At 32.9% G+C, this 25,662-nt stretch overlaps 1 protein-coding gene across 2 annotated transcripts; it reads left to right on the forward strand.

Moving 5' to 3' along the window:
• The first annotated feature begins 7,238 nt into the window (after positions 1–7,238).
• Positions 7,239–23,671, forward strand: LOC127733972 (uncharacterized). 2 transcript variants are annotated; one of them, XM_052243463.1, is made up of 5 exons: positions 7,239–8,064; positions 17,476–17,625; positions 18,550–18,594; positions 21,445–21,503; positions 22,183–23,671. In XM_052243463.1, exons 2-5 carry the CDS (start codon positions 17,490–17,492, stop codon positions 22,309–22,311), a joined length of 369 nt encoding a protein of 122 aa, XP_052099423.1. In that variant the 5' UTR covers positions 7,239–8,064; positions 17,476–17,489; the 3' UTR covers positions 22,312–23,671. The 2 variants fall into 2 exon arrangements, with proteins under 2 accessions (XP_052099423.1, XP_052099422.1); XM_052243462.1 differs by lacking the exon at positions 7,239–8,064 and adding an exon at positions 16,189–16,604.
• The last annotated feature ends 1,991 nt before the right edge of the window (positions 23,672–25,662 follow it).

The raw sequence follows: 25,662 nt of genomic DNA on the forward strand, positions 1-25,662 counted from the left end.
GTATAACATAATTTGAATTATGTATCCATATACGTAATGAAAATTCTGTATAGTCAGACTGAGTCTGCATTTGCGTATGAAAAGAATTGTTACGTCATAATTCCGTATATACGGAATTCGACGTCTATCCATACAGATATTACGGAAGCCGATAAGGGTCATTCAAAAAAATTAATTTATGTCGTAATAACGACATCGCTATGTCGTAATAACGACATCGCTATGTCGTAATAACGACATATTATGTGGAAATAACGACATCGCTATGTCGTAATAACGACATATTATGTGAAAATAACGACATCCTTATGTCGTAATAACGACATAACGACATAAGAATGTCGTTATAACGACATCTATATCGTAATTACGACATCGCTATATCATCTATAACGACAACCTTAGAATTGCTACTTTGTGAGCATCGACACACTATGGGAAATTACGGAAGCCGATAAGTACGGAAGCGTATATGTGCCGTGTCTTTGTGAGTTATTTTCTCCGTTTCACGAGTTAAATATAACGAGTTGCTGACTTACTTCTCAACAACCCGACTTATAAAATCGCACGTTAGTGTCTTAAAACGCAGTATTACAAGTTATATATTACACGTTACGAGTTTGTTTTTTTAACTTCGTGCGATATCAAACTCGTGTTACTCATTTCGATCGCGTTATGCGAGTTTTTCTTTGCCAGTTTGTGTGTTTTCATAACCCGATTACGAGTTGTAGAACTCGAGTTTGTTTAGCCAAAAACACTAACACAAGTTCCGTAACTCGCCTCAATGCAATGTTTGGCGCCTTTTTCATTACCAAACTGGAGAAGCAATGGCGGAGGTGCGTATAAAATATTTCTGTAGAAAATTTAAAGCATAACAAATGTCTGATGTGGGGTTGGGAGAGTGGAACCTCTTTTTAGCTCACCTTTCATAAAAGGAAATGTGAGCTTTTCCCATCACTTGGCGTCCGTCGTTGTCGTCGTCGTCTGTCGTCTGGCGTCTGGCGTCGTCGTTAACAATTTTTCAAACATCTTCTCCTCTGAAACTACTGAATGGATTTGGATGAAACTTAGCATGATTGTTCCTGAGGTTATCCTGCACAAAGTTTATGCTTCGATTTTTGATCCGTCAAAAACATGGCCGCCGTTACTTAAAATAGAACATAGGGGGTGAAACAACAGTTTTTTGCAAATATCTCAAAATTATTAGGTTAAGATAAATTCTGGCAATTTCAAAGTGTTAAGCATGATGAGAGCTACCTTTGTGCAGATTTTCGTGAAAATCTGTCGACTGATGTTTGAGTTATTGTCTTTTTTGACATTTTTCGCTATTTTTGATGTTATTATAGATCTAAAAATCTTCTTCTCTGAAACGACCATTCAAAATCAAATGAAACTAAGTAAGATTGTACCTTAGGGTATCCTACAAAAAGTTTATGCTTGGATTTTTGATTGGTCGAAAAAAATGTCCGCCATTACAAAAATAGAACATAGGGGTCAAAATTCTGTTTTTGCTATTTTTTCCTGAATTATAGAAGAAAAAGAAATGAAAAGAAGGTAAACATGGTATCCTGAGTTGAATGTTGATGATGAAAATTTGTTTTTGGCAGCCTGCCATTTTCCCGCCATTTTTACACTTGCTCGGATTTCAATGATATTTGGTTTATACAGTAAACATGCACGGTGAAACATGGTATCCTGAGTTGAATGGTGATGATGAAAATTTGTTCTGCCATGGGTGGCCATTTTTTAAATGACTGCCATTTTCGGGCCAATTTGTCCATTACATGGTATCATTTATAGTTGAATGGTGATGATGAGAATGTTGTATAACCATGATTAAACTTCATTATATGTTTTTTAACTCAATTTACAACAAACATTAATATATAAATTTAGTTTATAGGGCATTGTTTACCAGGTGAGCGATTCAGGCTCTTGAGAGCCTCTTGTTTACAGTCCCTTTGGCGGGTAACCCAAGACGCGTCACTGAGTTTAGCACTAGCACTTAGCATTTACATGAAATGCAAAGGCTTTAAGATTAACTTTTTTACCAGCCAATGAAACAAAATTATGCATGGAAAAAGGTAAATGCAGATCAAATGTTATTTTTTAGGCACTGGCTACGTTATGTCGTAAAAAAACAATGGGGGTCATTTTTTTTTGGGTGGGGGGGGGGGGGTAATTTTTTTTAACATAGTGCCGGAAAAAATAGCCACGGACTTAATTATAGGCACTGGATCCCCTTACGTGAAATCGCATCGTTTTCCGGTATGAGGACATATTTTGCGGATATCTAAACTACGTAAGATTAGCCTGGAGACTACTATTACGTGAACAATATTGTTTTGCTATATAAAGAAAATTCGATTTTATTTTTATTATGACATTTTTTTAGGAATAGATTAAAATGTTCTACTACAACCACTGTAATAGATTACTTGCAAAATAAATTAATAAAACTCTCACTAATCTGAGTTATGATTCACTTGCCACTGGCCTTAGTCCGAAAGTTGTAGATTGATTAGAGTTCACTAAGAATATTTGAACTTGACCATTCATTATTATTTCATTGGAGATAAAAGGCGATCCTTGTCTGCTTCAAGTTGGTATTAAATCATTGCATATAATTTTGAACCATTCAGTCTTATAAATACCAATAGAAAGCATGAAATCAATAAAAGAAATGGCAATTAGCATGGTTTTGGACGAAAATGTGAACATTATACGTATAAAAAAATTCTGGCATGACGGTTGCAAAAAAAAAATAATTTCAGTGCTCTGTTTGCAAACAAGATTTGCATGCATTTGACAGCATGGCCTGTGATGTATGCCTAGAATGGTTCCATTTGAAATGCCCCGGAATGCGAATTCCACCCCCAAAAGCCTATCAGACCTGTAGACAGCTAGTGTTATGCCAATTAGTGACATATCTACACATTTTATTTTATTAAAATACATGTATATAATTATTTGTACTGTTTTTATAATTACATAACAATAATTTAAAATCTCATTTCCTATTTCATACAGCAAAAAACTATTTTTTCACGTAATAGTAGTCTCCAGGCTAATCTTACGTAGTTTAAATAGCCGCAAAACATGTCCCCATGCTGGAAAACGATGCGGCTCTTATTCTCATTCTAAAGTACGGTTTAACAAGTTTAGCATTCTTGCTCCCCTTACGTTATTTCACGTAAGGGGAGTCAGTGCTTTAATTATATCCTTCTTAAAAAACTTCGGCGGGAGGTCTTCAGGTGAAACATACTAATTAAGCGCCTGCTCCATATTATATTTGTAAAGTTACTGGTCAAGATATAAAAAGTTCTTTATAATTGGATGCAAAAGAAGAAAAATAAACTTTAAAATGGCGACCGGTACCGATATACTGTAATTAGACCGACCTATGCTGGATAGTAGACCCCGAGGTGTTACGATAAGATTTCCCGCCTAATTCTGGAGACATGGCAGTAATTAAAAAATTAATTAAGTCTAATCTATGAACTCCCATGTATAACCCCTTCTTGCTATTTTTTTAAGTGAAATAATATCAAAAAAGAAAAAAAAATACTTGAAAAAGTTTTGTGGACATTTATTGTTTACATAAAGTCCTAAACAACTTATACTTCCCAAAAAAACGCGAGCTTGGTCAGATAAGTCGAGCGCACCCTAGAAAGTGTACTTGAATAAGTCGATATTTGTTTTTCATTTGTCTTTTGTGTCGATTAAAATGGGCCCTATTTTCAACCTAAGTAAACTTCGGCCCTAAACACGGACATGGGGCGACCCTTGTAAACAAAAGAAAATGTTTTCAAAGATTGTGATTCTGGTGATTATATAAATAAAGAAAACATATGAATATTTTATAGTTTTCAGTACTAAAAAAGTAATCTTGCAGCTTTTGGTTAATTTTCCAGGTGCAGAAATTGTAAAATTTTATTTTTGCCCTGGGATTCTACAACGTTCATATTTTTTTTATTTTAAAGTTAGTTTTAAAATGGGCTTAAACTTTTAAGTAGGTCACACCGTTTTTTATCTTCTTTAATGCTGGCAAAAAAAAATATTTCCCAAAAAGTCATTGAAAAAAAATACTTCTCAGACACTCATTTTATATAAGAACCCTGTGCATTTCATCAAGATTGTTTGTAATAAATACAACCAAGAACCCCAAGAAAGTCATGTGGCCTGAAGATCAGATGTTGGAGAAGCAGAATTACCAAAAGTATTTCATGTAACCCTTCCGGATTGTTTGTAAACAAAAATACAAGTAAAGCAATTTATCATTATTATTATCCAGTGCCTTTTTCCAATCTTCCAAAATTTTAAGTAATGTTGACTGACAGCCATAGCCTGATCGAAAAGCCGCAAGGAAATGGTCAAAAATATCATCAAAGTATTTAGTGAGTTGATTTTCTATGGCTGTTTCAAAAATATTTGATATAGCAGGTAAAACGCTAACGGGTCTGTAATTACCCTTTTCAAGAACACTGTTTTTCTTATGAACGGGTGCAACTTGGGCAATTTTTAATGAGTCTGGAAAAATAGAAGTGGATACTGATAAATTTACAAGCTGTGTGATAGGTTTAATCACAACAGGCTTAGCAGCATGTAAAAGTTTTGGTGAAATACCATCTATACCAGTAGCCTTTTTAACATTAATTTTACCAGTTCTTTTAGAAACAAATGCTTCATTTACAGGCTGAAAAATTAGTTTATTTGATGTTGACCCAGTAGAGTATTTGTTAGAAATAGCTTCTATACTTGGATGTTTGTCATTAACCTGAATGTTGTTGTCACCGATGTTTTTTGCAACATTTACAAAAAAGTTATTAAAGACTTCAGATATTTCTTGAAAAAAAATACTTCTCAGACACTCATTTTATATAAGAACCCTGTGCATTTCATCAAGATTGTTTGTAATAAATACAACCAAGAACCCCAAGAAAGTCATGTGGCCTGAAGATCAGATGTTGGAGAAGCAGAATTACCAAAAGTATTTCATGTAACCCTTCCGGATTGTTTGTAAACAAAAATACAAGTAAAGCAATTTATGGCCTTAAAAAAACATGGCCGAAACAGCTACATTTAAATAAAATTTATAATTATGACATTGAAAGCAACTTTAAACATTTCTAAATCAGATTAACATGCAGTGTTGTTTTTGTTCTAACTATAGAAACTCAAATACACATCATTATATACAGGTGTGCAATCCAAATGAATGAAATAAAATTTGGTCGAAAATAGGGCACGGTCGAAAACAGGTCCTCTGACGATATATATATATTATAAACAATTAAGAGACTCTCAAGAGCCTGAATTGCTCACCTGGTAAACAATGCCCTATAAACTAAATTAATATATTAAGGTTCATCTTTACACTTTGTCAAAAATTGCTGTGTTTACATCATAAAATTACCTCTGAATACAGAGAAAACTGTACAATCTAAAAAGTTTTAAAGCCTGGCAGCACCTAGATTTATATATCTTGCATTCATTTTGTGATTTAAAATGTTTAAAACTTTTATGAATTTTGCTGAACATTTTCCTTCCTTGCCACAGAAGATATGATATGATATTTCTAATTTTTATGCCAAATTAGAGTTTTGACCCCAATTTCATGGTCCATTGAACATAGAAAATTACAGGTTAAAGTTTTTGGTCAGAAAATAGGTTAAAATTTCTGGTCAAGGTAGTTTTTGAAGTCCAATCAACTTGAAACTAATAGTACACATGTTCCCTATGATATGATCTTTCTAATTTTAATGCCAAATGAGAGTTTTGACCCCATTTTCACAGTCCACTGATCATAGAAAATTATAGTGTGAGTGGGGCATTCAGGGTTCTCACTAGGAAATTTTTATGGTGAGTCCTGGGACTGACATCACTTTTGAAAATGGTGAGTCCCAGCTGATTCTGGTGAGTCCATGTAGTATACAATTCATCATCTATAATCATGAGGCTGAGACGGTTTATTCACCGAATTGCGTTGATAAAAATTGAATTGTTTTTATAAAACATTTGTGTACAATGAACACATTTTTATACGACCGTCTAAGACGGGACGTATTATGGTATACGGTTGTCCGTCCGTCATCCACACTTCGGACAATAACTCAAAAACGCTTTCACCAATTTCCATGAAACTTAAGTGAATTGTTTATATATATTGACGTAAGCTCCCTTTCGTTTTTTTTTAATTTCAGATTTGACGTTTTGTAAAATAATTTGTTTATTCATAAAAAAGGGGGAATTTTCAACAATTCGGACAATAACTCAAAAAGGCTTTCACCAATGTCCATGAAACTTATGTGAATTGTTTATGTCTATCAATGTAAGCTCCCTTTCGTTTTTTTTAATTTCATATTATGCTTTTGGGATTTATGGGACTTTATTAAAAAAAAAGGTGGGATTTTCAAGTTTTCGGACTATAGCTCAAATTCCTTTTAACCTTTCCTCACGTAACAATAATACAACATTAGGATTGATAGGAGGAAGCTCCCTTTCAAATTAGAAAAAAATGGCAATGTTGTTTCAGAGTAATTATATAGGACTTTAACCATTTGAATTATGGCAATTTTTCACATTTTGCACATTAATTTTACTCTAGTATTCCTAAATTGATTTCCTTGAAACTTCAAATTATTGTTGGGATTTATATTATGAAGCTCCCTATTGATTTTTGATTATTTATTTGTTAACTTGTTCTGGAGTTAGAGGACTTTAACTATTTGAATTTAAGAAAATTATTCATGCCTTCTTTTCCAATTTCTATATGCCCAATACGGGAGTATCATGCGCTCTAAAGGCAGCTGTTTATTGTTTTTTGTAATTTAATATCTCCTCATACAGTTTTCAATTCAGATTCTAATTCAAACATCACTAAAACAACCCGGCTGTTTGAGGCTTTGACCCATTTTTATGACATTAAAATGCATTGTAACAAATTATTTCACATTTTATTTTTTTTGAAAATATAAAAATAATTCCTTTATTTTATGATTTACAAGAAGGAAACATATTACTTTCTTCCCCTTTTGCAATATATAAATTAATTCAATGCTCACAAGCCATTTTATGCTATTTTAATACCCCACCTACAATAGTAAAAGGAGCATGGACATTCGTTTATTTGTCCGTCTGTCTGTCCTGTGTCCGGTTAAAGTCAAAGTCAAAAGTAGTTTTTGATGAAGTTGCACATTGTTTCTCATGATATGATCTTTCTAATGTAGAGTTTTTATCCCAATTTCCTGGTTCATTGAACATAGAAAATGATAGTATGAGTGGTGCATCAGTGTAGTATGGACACATTCTTGTTTATTTTCAGTCTCCAGATCGGGAGACAATTTCATATATGTGCTACTTCCTGTTCAAATGAATATCTCCTGTTCGGGAGATTGTCTCAAGTTTGGGAGATTGACTCAAGTTTGGGCGATTATGGCTCCTGATTGGGGAATATTACTTAGCTGACCTCACCGATCCACCAACAGAAATCTTGGGTCAGGTGTGGGGAAACAAACGATTCTTTTAATTGCAGCCCTAAGATTTTAATGAAATTATATGCTGATTGTTTCAAAGTTTTGGTTATTATCTTTCATACTATTATGGTTAAATTCAACCCTTAAGGGGTTACTGCCTTTAAAAGACCCTTTTCTCAGTTTTTAACACTTTAAACATCATAAATTATATAATCATTATTATCAATGAGATATCTGCGCAAAATTACAGGTGAGCCATTTCTCCTAAGGACTTTTCCAGGGTTATTGTATGGGGGAAAGGAAGGCACTCTATTAAAATTTGGTAGGTGGTGGTTCTTGTAGAAAGATTGCCTGAACAATTAAAAGAAATATCCAATAAAAATATATGTATGGTGGGTCAAATAAAAGTGCCTTCTGACCACCCCATATATTAATTTCTGGAATAGCCCTTGTTCTTAATAATCATCTTTATCATGATTTAATTATCTATTATAGAGTAAACAGTCATTACCTGTAAAGGTTTTCGATAATAACAGAATAATAAGAAAAGGAATTGTGGCATATTCGTTTCCTGATTTAATAAATAAATGTAAGTATGATTATCAGACATTAGAAATCATATATAATATATATATATATACCTTGTCATAGTACTGTGTCTCACTTACTTGTGGAACTTAAATCTTGGAAAACATGGTCAAAGTAAATTGATGTTTCAAAGCAATGTTTTACCAGTTTAATATTACATGATTTACATCCAATGATTTGCAATCTCTAATGAATCACACTCCAGAGTTTTCACAAAATTTAAAATAAATAAATACATTTATCATATACTTATAGAAAATAACGGTATAATTTTACCCCTTGATAACACTGTTTGCATAGATATTTATCAATAAAATCTTAAGAATTGTCTTTGCCGTGTGATATGACTTTTGTTATCAACTGCTTCTGGTTTATATCAACTGTTTCCGGTTTATATCACACGCTAAATCCATTTTTTTTCCATTTTTGTTTTTTTAACAAAAAAGAACATTTTCAATTTTTTTCTCTTGATTTTTTTTCAAATATTCTTTTTTCTTCAAAATTTGATTTTCTTTCAAAATTTTGTTCAAAATTCGTTTTTTCAATTTTTTTTTCATTTTTTTTTTTTCAAATATACTTTTTCTTCAAAATTTGTTTTTCTTTCAAAATTTTGTTCATTTTTTTTTCATTTTCCCACCAAAAAATTAACATTAACAGAATTTCATATTATCAAACATTTAACTAGGACATTCGAAACAACAATATTGAAGTATATGATAAAAAGATCATAACATGTCATTTTTTATATCAGACCCCTTATCAGCCCATGGTCAAAATCATCCCTCGAGCCTGAAGGCTCTCGGGCTGATATCATGACCTTGGATTGATAAGGGGTCTGATATGAAAAATGCCATGTTATAATCTATATGTATCACAACTAGTTGATTTGCATGCATGTGACCCTTTGTTTCTGACCCTAGTTCTAGGTCAGAGGACTGTTAATTTGTATATAGTGGCCATTAAAGTGAAATTAGGCGTTAAGCTCAAATCCTATGCAATAGGCTAACGCCTAGATATTTAGTTATTGCCTGAATATCCAGGCAGTAAGCTTAATGCCTGAAATATGATGGAGTGTTTTAACCTATTGCTAAACATCATTTCAGGTAATAAGGGAACTTGAGATTTTAATTTTTAGCTCACCTTTCCTAAAAGGAAATGTGAGCTTTTCTCATCACTTGGCGTCCGTCGTCGTCGTTGTCGTCGTCGTCTGTCGTCTGTCGTCGTCGTTAACAATTTTTCAAACATCTTCTCCTCTGAAACTACTGAATGGATTTGAATGAAACTTAGCATGATTGTTCCTTAGGGTATCCTGCACAAAATGACTGCTTCGATTTTCGATCCGTCAAAAAACATGGCCGCCGTTACTAAAAATGGAACATAGGGGTCAAACAACAGTTTTTCACAAATATGTCAAAAATCATTAGGTTTAGCCAAATTCTGGCAGGTTGAAAGTGTTAAGCATGATAAGAGCTACCTGTGTGCAGATTTTTGTGAAAATCTGTCAACTGATGTTTGAGTTAATGCCCAAATTTGACATTTTTGGCTTTTTTTATGTTATTATTTCAAAAATCTTCTTCTCTGAAACGACTATTCAAAATCAAATGAAACTTGGTGAGATTGTACCTTAGGGTATCCTGCAAAAAGTTTGTGCTTGGATTTTTGATTGGTTGAAAAACATGTCCGCCGTTACTAAAAATAGAACATAGGGGTCAAAATGCTGTTTTTGCTATTTTTTCCTGAATTATAGAAGATTGATTGATTGATTGTTGGTTGCTTTACGCCGCATTAGCACAACAAGGCTATATCGCGGCGAGAGCTAATTCGAATATTTTTTACAATTTAAAGCATATTCTTATAATCAGACAAAAGACCCTTCAATAAACTAAAATTCTAGATTAAAGCAAATTGATTATTTACAAATAAAAATGAACATTAAGATAACGTGATAAAATTTAAAATCGTTTTAAATATAATAACATTTTTATATTTTAGAATATATTCCAACTTCTTTTAAGAATGAAACAATATTTGTAAATGGAACATTATTAAATTGATTGATTGATTGATTGTTGAGGTCTTAGGAATAGTTCTGTCAGCAATTGATCAGTGAGGTTTTTGAGTTTAGCTTTATCGATAATTGAATTGGGTGGAATATATATAGAACATAATGTAATTGTTTTATCTAATGATAAAGGAATTGCAACTGCCTGCAGATCCGTGGTGAGTTGGACTGTGCTATGAATGACGTTGTCCTTCACAAAAATGGATGATCCGCCTGCAGCACGTTCATCTACCTTAGAAAATGTGCTATACATGTTGTATCCTTTTAAAGATACATTGTCACTTTCTTTTAAATGAGTTTCTTGAAGACAAAATGCAGTAGGTAAAAAAGACTGAACTAGAAGCGTTAACTCGAGAAGATTTATTTTAAGACCTCGGCAATTCCATTGGATGATATTAGTCATGTTTTGTTAATAGACGGGCGAATGCTATCGAGTTTGCCAGCATTCTTATTTCGCTCACCCTGAGATTGTAATCTTTCGGGTGGCGGAACACTTTCGATTTCCATTTCTGATTCGTCGTTGAGTGTTGAAAATCTGTTGTGTGAGGAGAGTCGTCGATCTCCAGGACCATGCGCAGCTGGTTTTACTCCGCCTCGACCCCTACCCCGCGACCTCGAATCAGAAGACTTCTGAGAGGATGTATTTGCTGGCTTCTTTGGGACATCCTTCTGTTCTGGAGAACGAAGAGGAGACGGGGCTTTAGAAGACTTTGTACTAGTTTTATTAGATGCAGATGAAGGAGGACTATTGGAGATGGAAGAATCATCTATGTCACTGGGAAGATCCCAGACAGATTCACCGCCCCAACTGTCTGATTTAACTGTATCTTTTTTATTTGATTTCTTTTTTTCATTTTTTTTAGATGATGACATTGAGCTCTGTAAGGAAGATTGAGTTGACTGAGTACTGGTTTTAGAAGGTGTTGGTTTTCTTGGAATTAATATTTTATCGTTAGGTTCTGTTTCAACAGGCAGCATTGTAAATGTCTCAGAATCAATTGGCCAGGTCATGCGAGTTTGTGTATTCTCGTGACTGAATGAGCGGACAACTTTGCTGGCGTACGATGGCCTGTTCGAAACAAGGAGATCATTCGAAACAGAAGCTATCTGTTTAGCTTCTGGGTAACTGATGTTTCTTTCTGTTTTAATTTTGATAATATTTTTTTCCTTAAGGTAAACAGGGCAGTCCCTAGATGATGAAAAATGGGATTCACCACAGTTTACGCATTTAGAAGATTCAGAGCTACAGGTTGTTCCCTCGTGTCCTTCGTCAGAACACTTGAAGCATCTCTGCGTACCACGACATTGTTTGCTTCCATGACCAAACTTTTGACAAGTGAAGCATCGAATTGGGTTAGGGATAAACCTGTCAACTCTGATTCCGAAGCAACCTAAAGTAATAGATGGAGGAGGAGTTGGAGTTCTAAATGTCAAAAGATATGTATTTAATTTGATTATATTTCCATTCTTTTTTATTTGAAATCTAACAACATCAGTTACACCTTGGCTTGAAAGTTCCTCACAGATTTCTTCCACGGTAAGGTCACCAAGGTATTGACTTCTGTCTCGAATGATCCCCTTACAGCTGTTCAAACTGTTGTGAGGAGAGGCAGAAACAGGAAAGTTTGTAATTGTTGTCAGTGTAAGCAAACTTGTTGATTGACTTTTGTTGGAACATTCAACCAACAAATTGCCTGATCTCATTTTTGAAACTTTTTTGACAGTACCAGCAACGCTTTGAATTTGTTTGTGAATCACAAAGGGAGATATTTTGGAAATTGGTTTTTCATCTGTTCCTTTTATTACAATAAATCTGGGCCAACTGTCATCTTCCTGACAGGGCACTGAATCATCACATTTTCTTTTTTTATGTATTAAAGCTGATTTAGAGGGTTGGTTTTGTTGTGCCATAGGAAATGAGAAAGATTCACCATTCTTGTCATCCACCCACCTCGGAGTGCCTGCAAGGGCGATGCTGTGTTTCCGTGGCGAGCCGGGGTCAAGTGCTAATGCTGAAAACGAGCTCCAAGTATAACATGTATAACGTAGCTGGTCCCCAAAATTAGCACCCAAGATCCACTGCGGAAAGCACCAGATGTTCCAAGAATGGTATACTCAAGCAGAGCGTATCCATCAAGCGAAATAGAAAGCGTACCACTTGATTGACCCATGAGCCATCGCCTTCTTCAGTTATCCGAAATATAAATAGCTTTATTTAAAACACATGTGTATATCATGAAAATTGTTACAAGAAAGCTTATTGTTGAGGATTAACTGAAGGGCTCGACATGACCAGCCGATTGATCGAACCGGGTCCATCCGACCTCCCGTTTAGATGATATTGGAGCCAAAGCAGCTTATTGAACTATAGTCTTGTCCGTCCGGGTATTTTCTGACCGTAAGGAGTCTGGCTACAGCCCTCATCCGCAAGGATCTCGTCAACCACCGACACGGGTAGCAACCCACGGCCAACGGGTTGGAGAGCCTATTTTATTCAAAACATCGGGCAACTCGTACGATGTTCGGATCACTTTAGTCTGGTTTCTACCCTTCGACCTGTCCAGCATGGGTAACCCTACCAGGAGACGAAGCTCCAACTGGCATAGCTCTTGGGGTCACTGAGACACGCAAGCCCCCCGACCACGGCAAGGATAGCGATCCACCGGGGGGAAATTATAGAAGAAAATGAAGATGAAAGCTACTTTTTAGGTAAACATGGTATCCTGAGTTGAATGGTGATGGTGAAAATTTGTTTTGGGCAGCCATTTTTAAAATGTTAAAAATGGCTGCCATTTTCCGCCAATTTTACACTTGCTGGGATTTCAATGATATTTGGTTTATACAGTAAACATGATATCCTAAGTTGGATGGTGATGACGAAAATTTGTTCTGGGTGGCCATTTTTGAAATGGCTGCCATTTTCGGGCCAATTTTTACACTTGCTCGGATTTCAACAATATTTGGTTTTTAAAGTAAACATGATATCCTTAGTTGAATGCTGATGATGAGAATGTTGTATAACCATGATTAAACTTATTAATATGTTTTTAGCTCAATTTACAACAAACATTATTATATTAATTTAGTTTATAGGGCATTGTTTACCACGTGAGCGATTCAGGCTCTTGAGAGCCTCTTGTTTATCAACTGCATCCCCAAAGGCTGAAGCAGTTCTAGGAATCGGGTCTCTCCGTCCGTCTGTCTGTCATTCCGTAACACAATAAGATATCAGCTTGTCATGGCAACTCCTCTGAACTTACTCAACATTAAGTCCTCTTTGAACATAGAAATTTTCTGAAAATCATCATGTATCAGCTTAACTGTCATCACAACTCCTCTGAAACTACTCAACAGAAATTCCTGAAACTTGGTGTGCAGTAAGAAAATCATATGTAGTTGTGCATATTATCAGGAAATTTTTATTGAAGGTTTGCCCCTTTGAACTAAAATAGAAATTTACTGAAAATCATCATGCATCAGCTTGTCATCACAACTCCTCTTAAACTACTCAACAGAAATTCCTGAAACTTGGTATGTAGCAAAAACATTATATGTAGTTGTGCATGTTGTCAGGAAATTTTGATTCCTTATTTTCTATTGGAGGTTTGCCCCTTTGAACTTCGAAATTAACTGTAAATCATCATGTATCACTCATGCTTGTCATCACAACTCCTCTTAAACTACCCAACAGAATTTCAAAAAACGTGGTATGTAGCAAGAACACCATATGTTGCCTTGCATATTTTCAGGAAATTTTGATTCTTTAACTTTTATGGGAATAATTTTCCATAGTTCCATATATCTACCTGTAACATTTATTTCGTCGCATTTTCCTGAGCAACTATAAATAACTGTTGCAGCACGACGCAGGTCCAGACATTGATAGGTCTAGCTTGTTACAAATACATATTACATGTCCGAAAAAATCATGATGTTCAATAATTTAAAAATTAGATTCCAAATATTGATATGAATTAATTTTAACAGATGTTGGTATTTTCCGTATTCAAAACAGAATTATCTTGCATTTTCAGGATTCAGCCGTTGATTATAAAAGTTGATTATTAAATGCGTATTTATTTTTATTGTTTCATTTTTTGGTCAATTATTTTATTTATTTATTTTATAAAAGAAGTAATAGATCAAAACATATTTTATTCATTACTTTTAATAGATTCTAAAGTATTTCTTATTGTTATATTCTATTTCATTTCAGTTAAATTTTTACTTAATATTTTTAGGCACAAAAATATTTTTACCAGTATATATATACAAGTTTAAGATTTTTAGTTAGTACTGTTTTTTCATTAAGATTTTAATTTTTTTATAATAATGTTCCATACCGTTTCAAATATTTTTTTCTCAGCAAAATTTTAAATACAAAATTATTTTTGCCCTTATTTCTATATCTTCTAATCTTTCTGATTGTCCCTGTGTTCCTAAATTAACACTCTAATTCACCATCAAAACAACATGAACAATATCTATTCAATAAATTTTGTATGCATTCCAGGAATAGATTATTTATCAAATGCAGGCATTCCTGGAACACACCTGAGCATTTACATTAACTGGTGGTCACACATATTTTTGATATGTATGTAAATCCTGCTAAAATAACAGCTGAAAATGCAAGAAAAAACGGAAACTGCAATAATCTGTGCCATACATGTAGCTCCACTCTATCTGGGAACAAATATGATCTTAACACAATTTCAAAACAAAGTTGTTTTTTTTTGGGGGGGGGGGGGGGTATATAGGAATCACCCTGTCCGTCTTTCCGTCCAACTGTCTGTCCATATGTCTGGTAAACGCAACTCCTCATTAATTGATGGACCAATATTGGTAAAACTTCACACAGTTGTAGTACACAACCTGAGGATGTGCATGAAGGAAAATATTTGAAGGAGAATATAAGAATATTAAAATTTACTTAGTTAAATATAGCAATAAATGGCAAGTATTGTAAGTAAGGGCAACTTCTCCTAAACAGATTAATTAATATTGATGAAACTTTACACTGTTGTTGTACACAACCTGTAGATACATGTACATGAAGGAGGATATTTCTGGTAAGATTTTTTTTCAAGGGAGATAATTGAAATTACTTAGTTTAATAAATATCACAAATGTGGCATTAGGTCTTGTAAGCACAACTCCTCCTAAATGACTGTAGCAATATTTATTATATTTTACATAGTTCCAGTACATCACTCAGACCAGAGAATGTGCATAAATGAAGATATTGTTGGTTTTAAATATTTAAAGGGAGATAATTAACTTACTTAATATAGATGTATTTTTTTTTTTTTACACACTGACTTAAAATATGCAAAGAGAGATAACTCTACTATTAATTTTAAATGTTCTTCCAGTTTAATATAGCAATATGTAAATGTATGTGCATTCCTTTTATTTAAAATAATTAATAGTAGTTCATTCATTCTGTGTCAGAAACCTATGCTGTGTTAAATATTTAATCACAATCCAAATTCAGAGCTGTATCAAGCTTAAATGTAACAAGTTTTACCTTTCTAAAAAGGTAGTGAATGCTTCGTAGTATCATAAATTACATGTTCTAGTGTGTTTTTATGTTTATATATTATTACAGAGAATATTTTAATTATTTATAAATTTCATTTCAGAGTCATTTAATGCGTATAATCTATAATTGTTATCTTTTAGGGGGAATACTTTTAAGATTATCTTTATCAATATGACAGAGCACCCGAACAAATTTAAATTTAAAAAAAATACGAGTCTAAATTGATATGGGTTAAACACGAATAAAACAATTACATAAAGGTTGCATATGAAATTCATTCAATATTTATCAGACCCGAGAAAACGTATCAGTATATATAACACTTCTATTTATATCTCACCCATATTCATTTGGACTAATGACATCTGTATTCGCAAAATTCGAATTTATCAGGTAAAAGTAATACCTATACGCTTATTAGGCGTTCCATAAAAAATCTTGATATATTTGCGTTCCATATATATATGTTTATTCTATTTATATCTCATACAGATACAAATACAAGTGGTGCGTTTTGTAAACATTGAATCTTGAAATAAATCGTGTATATTGCTGATTTACAAAGCAAAGGGTCGTGTATTAACAATATTTATTTCAATATTGAATTTTAGCAATTAATATATATGCATCATAATCATTTAAATGCGAACACGAATTACCAACTGTTGATCGGGACTATAAATACACATATTATTTTTTCCGGCATTTGATGCTTCTCATCGCACGGGAAAGTCCACAATTATTTTTCTAAATCTAGCCAATGGCTGTTGCTGTATCTCGACCCCATCATAAGGCAACCAATCAGAATGCATGTGTGATACATTATAATTTCAAGATGGCGTGGATATCGCCCGAAATTAAATCTTCGACCCTTCGGCCGAAGCAATAACAGTAGTGTAGTAAATATGCCATAATGAGATGGGGGGTATCCTTAGTGAGTTGACTCACAGTTTTATGCTTTAATACTATTTACACTCATCTGTGTCCACTTTGTTCAATGAGTTCTTATATAAATGAATTATTTTTGTAATGATTTTGATATTTCAGGTAACTGACATTTTAGTTGCTCTTATTCGTTTGAAAAGGGTGTATATAATATATGATCGATTAACTTTAAAAAAAAAATTAAAAATGTATACAAAATGTACTGAAAAACATAAAATTTGAAATCAGAACAAATATGATGAGAGACAATATGCTATCTGTAAAATGAAAAAAAAAAAACAATCGAAAAAGGGAATATAGTGCACTGATGATTTTGATACAAATATGGCTGGTTATTAATTTATAACAATTACAAAAAAATGTAATGCCTTGTATTCAGTCAATACAGGATTATTTGATCTTGGACTTCGTCTTCAGTCAATATACTTCTTTCAGGTCAATATATCCTAAGTGTATCGACCTCATACAACAGCTATAATTGTATATAGATTAACTTTAAAAAAATCTTTAGTGCTTAGGCATTAACTTTTTGCCTAGGATTTAAGCTTAACTATCATGCCTAATTTCACTTATTGCCGCTAACATATATATAGTATGATATATTGATAAATAAAAAGTCCTTGGTACAGAAAATATAGTTTGAAAATAAATAACACATAAAAAATCACATTATAAATCCAACATTGTTCCTGTTAGCGCTTTCACCCCATTTCCTATGGTTCATCAGTTAGTCAGAATTTCAATGAATCAGGGAAGATCGATATATGGTGGATACTAGGTCAGGTTATTGGCAAGCAATATATGATTATTCATTCTGATTTGAAAAGAATAATATTTTTGTTCAATTTCCTTTTATTTAGGCCAGGAAAAGTTTATGGAAGGAGATTCAACGACATTCAGTCTAGTCCTGGACGCAGATGGAGTCGAAATAGATAATGATTTTTTCAACAGTTTAGAAGGAAATGTCATCCTCATGCTACTTAAAACAGGGGAGACCTGGGAACCACAAGGTAAGACTACGTCATGCATGCATGTACTCATTGGCTCATATTAAAAAAAAAATTGGTTCCATATATAGCCAGAAACTGCCATAAGAGGGGACCCACTCCAGTCATGCTTCAGTGATTCCTATATAAGACTAATTAAAGCCCTGTGTATTGATAATTTGTATTTTTTACTCAGGCCCAAGGGGGGTCTTTGTACTCTATAAAGATGCTCAGTCTGGTTTGCATAAAGGTTAATCATTTAAAATTTATTATTTCAGCATGACACAAAACAATGTTGAAAACAGTTTTTCGTGTTTTAATAAAAAAAAACTTCTTGCTAAGCAAACAATTTTAGTCTAAACTTCTTAATATTTCTCATCAGGCATTAATATATACCAGTCAAAAAAGTCATCGCTAATTGATATAGTAGCTTGTGAAAAGAGACTAACCGGAACTAAAATAACCTATCATCTTCATACATTTTTAACATTGTCTTTTGTATGTAAACAGAAGCAGTCCATCTGGTACCCTGGCTCATTCCAGCTAACCATGCAGGAACCCATGCTTGAACAGCATGATTTCCCAGTTAGATCAGTTATATATACAGAGAACCTTTAAAAATTTGTCAATTGCCTTACACATCCAAAATATAAGGGGGAAAAGTAAGGAACTTCATGTTTTGATATTTATCAATTGAACCTTTACCAATTGTTATAAAATTTTGCCATTCTTCATTATTAGTTATAACTACTAATAGCCTGAGTTTCTGACTTTTTGTCACATGTATTTTGTGCAACTTAAGTCCAACTTTGTCCCATGAATCCCTTTATTTTCTATCATCATAAAATGCCCCTTTAATCTTTATATGCAAGAAGGGACAACATTGGTGTCAGTTAGGTGCTTTATAAATGAAATTAGACTATTCATTTGTTATTTTTTTTATTGTAGACAATAAATTCAATAGACATGAAAGAGTAACTTTAAAATCAGAAGGTTAGTACAATTAACTAGTAGACATGCTCAAATAAAAGGTTATTAGTCCCCTACCAACGAAGTTGAAGGGGACTTTAGGTTTGCACTCTGTCCGTCTGTCCGTAATCAGCTTTCCACACTTTTTATTTTTTGTTATGCTTGAAGAAATTGGTTTGATATTTGATATATAGTATAACCATGACAAGTTACATATCAAGTTCTAATTTTGTTTCGGTCAGATGATTTTTTGCAGAGTTATGGCCCTTGGACTTAGAAAACTCACATAAGTAATCTGTTTTCCATATTTTGTTTTTTAATGCTTCAAGATATTGACTTGAAATTTGGCTTGTAGTTAAACCATGACAAGTTAAAGATCTGTTGCAAATTGTGTTCCGGTCTGATGATTTTTTGCAGAGTTATGGTCCTTGGACTTAGAAAATTCATGCAAGAAATACATTTCCACTATTTTTTTGTCATACTTAAAGATTTCCATTTGATATTTGGTTTATAGTTTTAACGTTACAAGTTAAAGATCAAGTTTAATTTTTTTTTCTGATCTGATGATAGTTGGCAGAGTTATATGATCCTTAGACCTAGAAAAATAACACGATTAATCAATTAAAATTTTGCATTTTTTTTAGTCATGCTTGACTATTGTCATATTGATTTGAAATTTGGTATCTATAGTTTTAACATGACATTTTACACATCAAGTTTGAATTTTGTTTTCCGGACAACAAATTTTAACTGGTAGGGGACTGTGTATTGCCATGCAATACTCTCAGAATGCTGGATACTATCCATGCTGTTCTGTGATTGATTGATTGATTGTTGGTTGCTTAACGTCCAGTGGCAAATATTTCATGCATATTCAGGACGAGAACAAGTTCACAATAAATACAATAGGTAGGATCTGTAACAGATTAAGGGACTAAGGTCGGAGAAATTTAGACTGCCACGGGAAATGAGGGTATATTGGATAGGAACAGAAATTTAGCCTTGCAACAGGTCACCTACGGACCCCTCAAAGAGTTGTTGCAAGGGTTCTTAACGTGCAAAGAGCGTGGCACTCTCTTTACACGAGGCATTGGATTTAACGTCCCCATTCTGACCGGACGTGGCTGCAGATTTGTACATCCCGCACAGCCAAACGGACGCCCCACTTTAGCACGGGTTTTACTGCCGGTCGGAGGAAGACCAATTGTGACCATACTTCTATACCCCAGTCACCCTTGGGGTTTGCTGTTCTGTGTCCACACTTGTTCTTCTTTAAAAAACAATTTAAAAGGCCAGAATTAAAATATTGTTTGTTTTCCCAAATTAACTACCTCCAGTAGCCATATGATTTAAAGATAATAAATGATGAACATGTTATTAATTTGTTGATGTATGGCAACTCAGGTAGATTATATAGTTACCAATTTAGTGTCTGTATGATTTGAACCATTCAACCAAAGGTTTTCAGGTTATAACATTTTGTTACTTTTGATGAAATGGTGGCAGAGGTAAAGTTGAAAATACATGATTTTCATTTTCACTGTTCAGGAAATTTTGAAAGATTTAAAAATGGCATTTCCAGTCGTGTCAACAATAACTCATTGAACCATTCAACCAAAACTTTTTAAATCTGATATGTTGTTAATTATATAATGACAAAATGAAGGTCAAGTTTTATAGATATATTGTTGATTTTCATTTTCACCCTTCATGTTCAGAAGCTATGATCAGCTATAGTTAATGAAAAAAATAGCATTTCAAGTCCTGTCCAAATTATATGCCATAAGTTAATCATTATTCTAATATGACCTCTCTATTACCCTTTGTGAAAATAGCCATGATAAAATTCTCAATATATCTATATTTAGCGCAGACTCAGTAACATGCATATTTTCGGCTGTTACATTTTACTCCCATAAAAATCCAAACTTAATGTAACATATTTTGTTAAGGTTCTTTTATCATCAAAAGTTCCAATATTTATAGTTCATCCACTATTAAATATCAATATCTTTTAAAAATTTCAGTTTCAATGACATATAGATATATATTTTATCCTATGTGTAATGAAAATTATCGGAAAAAATCATGTCCTCTCTGGGATTTTTAAAATTTTATCATTGTTCTATTTCCATTGTTTTCAAAACAAAATTGCAGACGTCATTGCTACGAAAAGAAATGGTTAAATGACTGATTTATTCTTACCAAAAACCTAACCCTTGCCAGATTACATATATATATATATACAATGGCATTGCTTAAGTATTTGACTGGAAATTAGAAATTTCATCGACGTAAGGGACAAAATTGACTGAGACAGGATTAGTTGCCAACGGTAAGTTTCTGAGAACATTCATTTTTACATTAAAAAAATAATACAAACAGTTAATAATAATCATTGCTTCTGTTGCTATTAAATAACTGATTTGCCTTCTTTGCCTGCTGAAAATGTATCTCTTTGATACAAATACAGTCAGAATAACACACTTTTATTTGACAATGGGGTGATACTTCAAATATAACAGCCACTTTTTCGTCGCTTCAGTATTTAAGATACATTTTTGTCCTATTTACACACGGCCTGGCCGGCCAGGCCATGTGTAAATTATACAACAAATCTATGGCTTGCATGAATTATTTCTTAATCATACTCACAAACAGTTCAACCAAAGCTTTTTAAATATTGATCTGTTGTAACTAATGTGACAAACTGAGGACAAATTAAATTTTAACAATTTTCCACTTTTGTATTTGTTTGACATGTTTGAGGAGTTTAATGATCCTTGAAATGTAGAAAAACTTGCATTATAAAAATAATTGTAAAAAAATCTGTTTGATGTCTGTGAAAGCCTTTTATTTGTTAATTTTTTTCAGAGGAAAAGATGATTGCGATGATTGATAAATTACGTGAAAAAGTTAAAAAAAGGAAACTAGTAAGTATTAAATTTCTGTTAATTTGTTTTTTTATCTCTGGTAAATGAGGACTTGGATGAGTTGAATATCCAGTTTTCTTTTTCTTTTAAGTTCACACAATTTGTTGCATCTTGTATTCATGATAATAATGTCTTGAAAGTAAGATTATTGTACAGTTTTATAGTTCTTTTGTCATTAAGGTCTCTCACATTGTCCCTAAAGCCATACAAAAAAATCGTCATTTGTCCCTCCATTTGGTGTAAACCATTTTAAAGATCTTCTCTGAAACTACAGAACCAATCTCAACCAATCTTCAGCTGCATGATCCCTAGGGTATCTAGTATAAAGTTTGTGATTTAACTGTTACTTAAAAAACATTGGCCACCATGGCTAAAAACAGAATGTAGCCCTGCATGTGTAAAATGCACTTTTTGGCTTGATATGCATAATTCCAACCATAGTAGATTTAGGTGAGCTTCAGAGGCTGTTCAGAGCCTATTAGCAACCTTGAGACAGAAAAAGGTTAATAATATCTTGATTTGCATATTTCAGATTGTGAATTATAATTGTTGTTACATATGAAATTACAAAGTTATTTTTGTTTTATGAGCTAAGTTAAGGCCTTCGCGACCATACTCCTTTTATAGCAGAAGGGTCATTCATATTGTACATAACAATATTTTAAATCTGTTCTTTCAGGAACCTGCAAGACTTGATAGGGAGGTGAACAGCACTAGTAGCACTCAAAGCAGTAACTTAATGGTTTCTTGGAAAATCCTTGTGCCTGTAAAGACAGTTTTCACATTACCTCATTTCATGGATCAGTGAACTAGTTAGTTTGCATTGGCCAAGTCCATATATTTAGTACAGTATATGGAATTATTGTAAGGTGTACTGCATGTTCTACTATAGTGTTGACCATGACCTCATTTTCATGTTTAACTGATAGAAGTTAATATTTTGTGGTTTAGTCTAGTTTTGAGATACGAAGAAGTCATTATATCATATTATATCCGGTTAATGGAATGGTTTTGAAGGTCTACATGTTTGTTTAGCAGTAATTGTCTGACCTTGACCTCATTTTTATGGTTCAGAATTTTTTTTCCCTATTTGATCTGTTTTTTTTGTCAATTGACCCCTTAAGGAGATACATGTATTACCCTTTTAAGACATTTTTTTTCACAATTTGTTCATAATGTTTGGTAACATTAAAAAAAATCTCCTTTAAAACAGCTGGATCAATTTCAGCCTAGCCTGAATGAGTTTCAGGGTATTTAGTATTTAATAAGTTAATGTTAATGTTGTACGTCATGAAACATAGCTACTATGGCTTAAATAAAACATAAGGTTTAAATGATTTTTTTTTGTCTTTTGAAAAAAACATGATAGTTAAAATAGCCTATTTAAGGACACAGTATACATTAAAAAACCAAATTAATCAGTGATGAAAGATTTCAGCAAAACATTACAGGTGAGGGATTCAGGGTCAGTTAAACCAGTTTCACAGATACTTTAAGTGATAAATCAATTATATCTATTGAATATTTGTAAGTTGTCTGTCTTACAGGTTTCATCTTGCCTTGATCATATTTTATGCTTTATTGGGAAAAATTAAGGTTTTTTTGTTCAATGATACTTAAAGTTTTAGGTTAACTAAATTTGGAATGATTGCAAAGCCTACATGTCTGCCTAAAAGATTTAATCTCACCTTGACCACTTCTACACAGGTACATGTAATTGAAATGATAATGTAATACTTAAAAGTATTGAAATACATGTATGAACACTTATACAGGCAAGACATATCGCTGTGTCCACTCTTGATACATTTTATATATAAACTGTTAACTTTGTTAATTGATTGTTTTCAGCTAACAATATTTGTTTTTGTGATATTTTGTTATATTTATATAATGCAAGGTATGCATGCAAGCATTGTTCTGTGATTTTTTATAGGACTGACTGGTAAAAATTTGCATTCTTATTATGGCCATGATGTTGTTAATGTTGTCTGTAGACTTTTGGTTACATCAAGCTTTACAACGCATTTTATTATTTACATTTAAACACTTTTTTTAACATTTATATGCTGCAAAGTATGCATGATTTTTTATATTGTGGAATGTATGCAAGTTTTTATGATCGGATTTAGAGATGGTAAAGTGATTAAAAGAGAAAAAAAATCTGATGTCTTTCTATATATTTTGTGACTTGGCCAAACTTCTATACATGCATTGAAACACACATAGTCACAAAACACACAACAGATTTGTTAAATGAATATCATGGATGGACTCTATTCCCTTCTCAATCAAAGTCATGATGGGGTCATTTAAGGGTTTATCCCAGTTGATCTACTGTGCAAAGTAACCTTTTTCCCAATTGATACTCTATATTTATATCCAATACAGTTTTTGTTTGTTTCAGTTGTTATGTTTGAGCACTTTTAAGATTTTCCAAATACCAACTTCCTGTTTGGTGATACTTTGAAGAATTTTCAATATGCTAAATGAACTTTAAAATTTTTCGTCAAACACTTCTTTAATATAAATGAGCTAAATGACTTCATACTTGGCCACCACCTTACAGTGATGAGTTGTTATGTTTGAGCACTTTTCAGATTTTTCAAATACCAACTTCCTGTTTGCCGATAATTTGAAAATTTTCAATATGAAAAATGAACTTCAAAATTTGTTTTCTCAAACACTTCTTTAATATGAATGAGTGGAAAGACTTCATACTTGGTCACCAGCTTGACAGTGATGAGTTGTAATGTGTGAGTACTTTTCAGATTATTTTCAGATACCAGCTTCCTATTTGCTGATATTTTGAAATCTGAATATGCAAAAGTGAGCATACAATTATACCCAAACTCTATACATGCAGTTATTTTACCCCCACTCAAGTCTGATAATTAACCTTAAGAAATTAATTCAAAACTTCTGCATCTTAAACATGATTTTAATATCTTATATATACAACACGATAATTATACCATGTCAGCCATTCTACTAAATAAGTCGGATGTCAGGGTGATATACTTAACACAACACGGTGTGCAACTTCTGGTTTTTATTGGTGGGATCTAAGGCAAATCACCCTGTTTGTCCTGGTGTCTTGCTTTTGCGCCAATTGGTAATTCATTTGCGCTACAAACCATACTTTATTTGGGCCAAAATAAAATCAAACCATACTTCAAAGTTTGCGCCAATTTTACAGGTAAACACAGGTAAATTGTAAAATATATGAAACATAGACTAAGTAGATTAAATAACTGAATGATTTTTTTTGCATTAATTCCTCATAAAATAATAAAGACATATTCAAGTTAAAGAGGGGGGGGGGGGTACAGTAACAGTTAACAGCAAATACATTCTCACAATAACAGATAACAAAAAAAATGATAGTTCTATAACAGCTACATAGAATTGTCAATTACAGATAACAAATTCAAATTCAAATCTTTATTGTCATTACACCATAAACATAGTATGTGACACAGAAAATATATTTTCAGAATAACATAACACAGAATTAAATTGGCTCAGAACAGCATAACAGTTATACCCCTTGCCCTTCCCCCCTTCTTTAAAATATATTTAAAACCTATTTGCAATATATTTAAAAAACATCTTCTTTAAAATCAAAGCACTAAACACTGGTTTAAAAAATGATAAAACATGTTCTAAAAATGATTTTGCCATCAGATTCCCTTGTGTGTATGTTCCGGACCATATGCGTATGGTCCGGTTTACCAAAACGATGAATATAGAAATCTATAATAATATTATTTTTTTAGGTATGACCCTTCGATCTAAAAAAAATATGAGATTTTGATAATGATTTCTTTTAGTTTTTGAGTAAAATGGTCGTAATTATTAACGATTAATTAATTAAATAAAGTGACGACGAATGACCAAGTGAATTTTACTCACAAACAAATTATATTGACCACAATTATACATGGTCATTATCAATTTGTCGTACACTATGGTGACTTGGGAAGAAAATTTCACCAAATTCTTAGCTAAAATGTTAGAAAAAAATCAACTGTTCTGCTCGCAGATGAAAAGTCAGCAGGATAAAGTCATTTTTATTCAACAATAACAAAGGAAATTCAACAGAAACGCCCAGATTCAGGCAATATATAAAGGAGAAAAGCTTTCAATTTGTATCATG

This window comes from Mytilus californianus, unplaced genomic scaffold (genome assembly GCF_021869535.1).
Source record: "Mytilus californianus isolate M0D057914Y unplaced genomic scaffold, xbMytCali1.0.p SCAF_3, whole genome shotgun sequence".
Classification (NCBI taxonomy): Eukaryota; Metazoa; Mollusca; class Bivalvia; order Mytilida; family Mytilidae; genus Mytilus; species Mytilus californianus.

What these genes read in the sequence shown, in the direction of transcription:
- LOC127733972 (XM_052243462.1), top strand. An exon ending in GGAGACCTGGGAACCACAAG is followed by an intron (nt 17,626 to 18,549) that starts GTAAGACTACGT and finishes TTTTTATTGTAG; the next exon opens with ACAATAAATTCAATAGACAT. An exon ending in AGTAACTTTAAAATCAGAAG is followed by an intron (nt 18,595 to 21,444) that starts GTTAGTACAATT and finishes AATTTTTTTCAG; the next exon opens with AGGAAAAGATGATTGCGATG.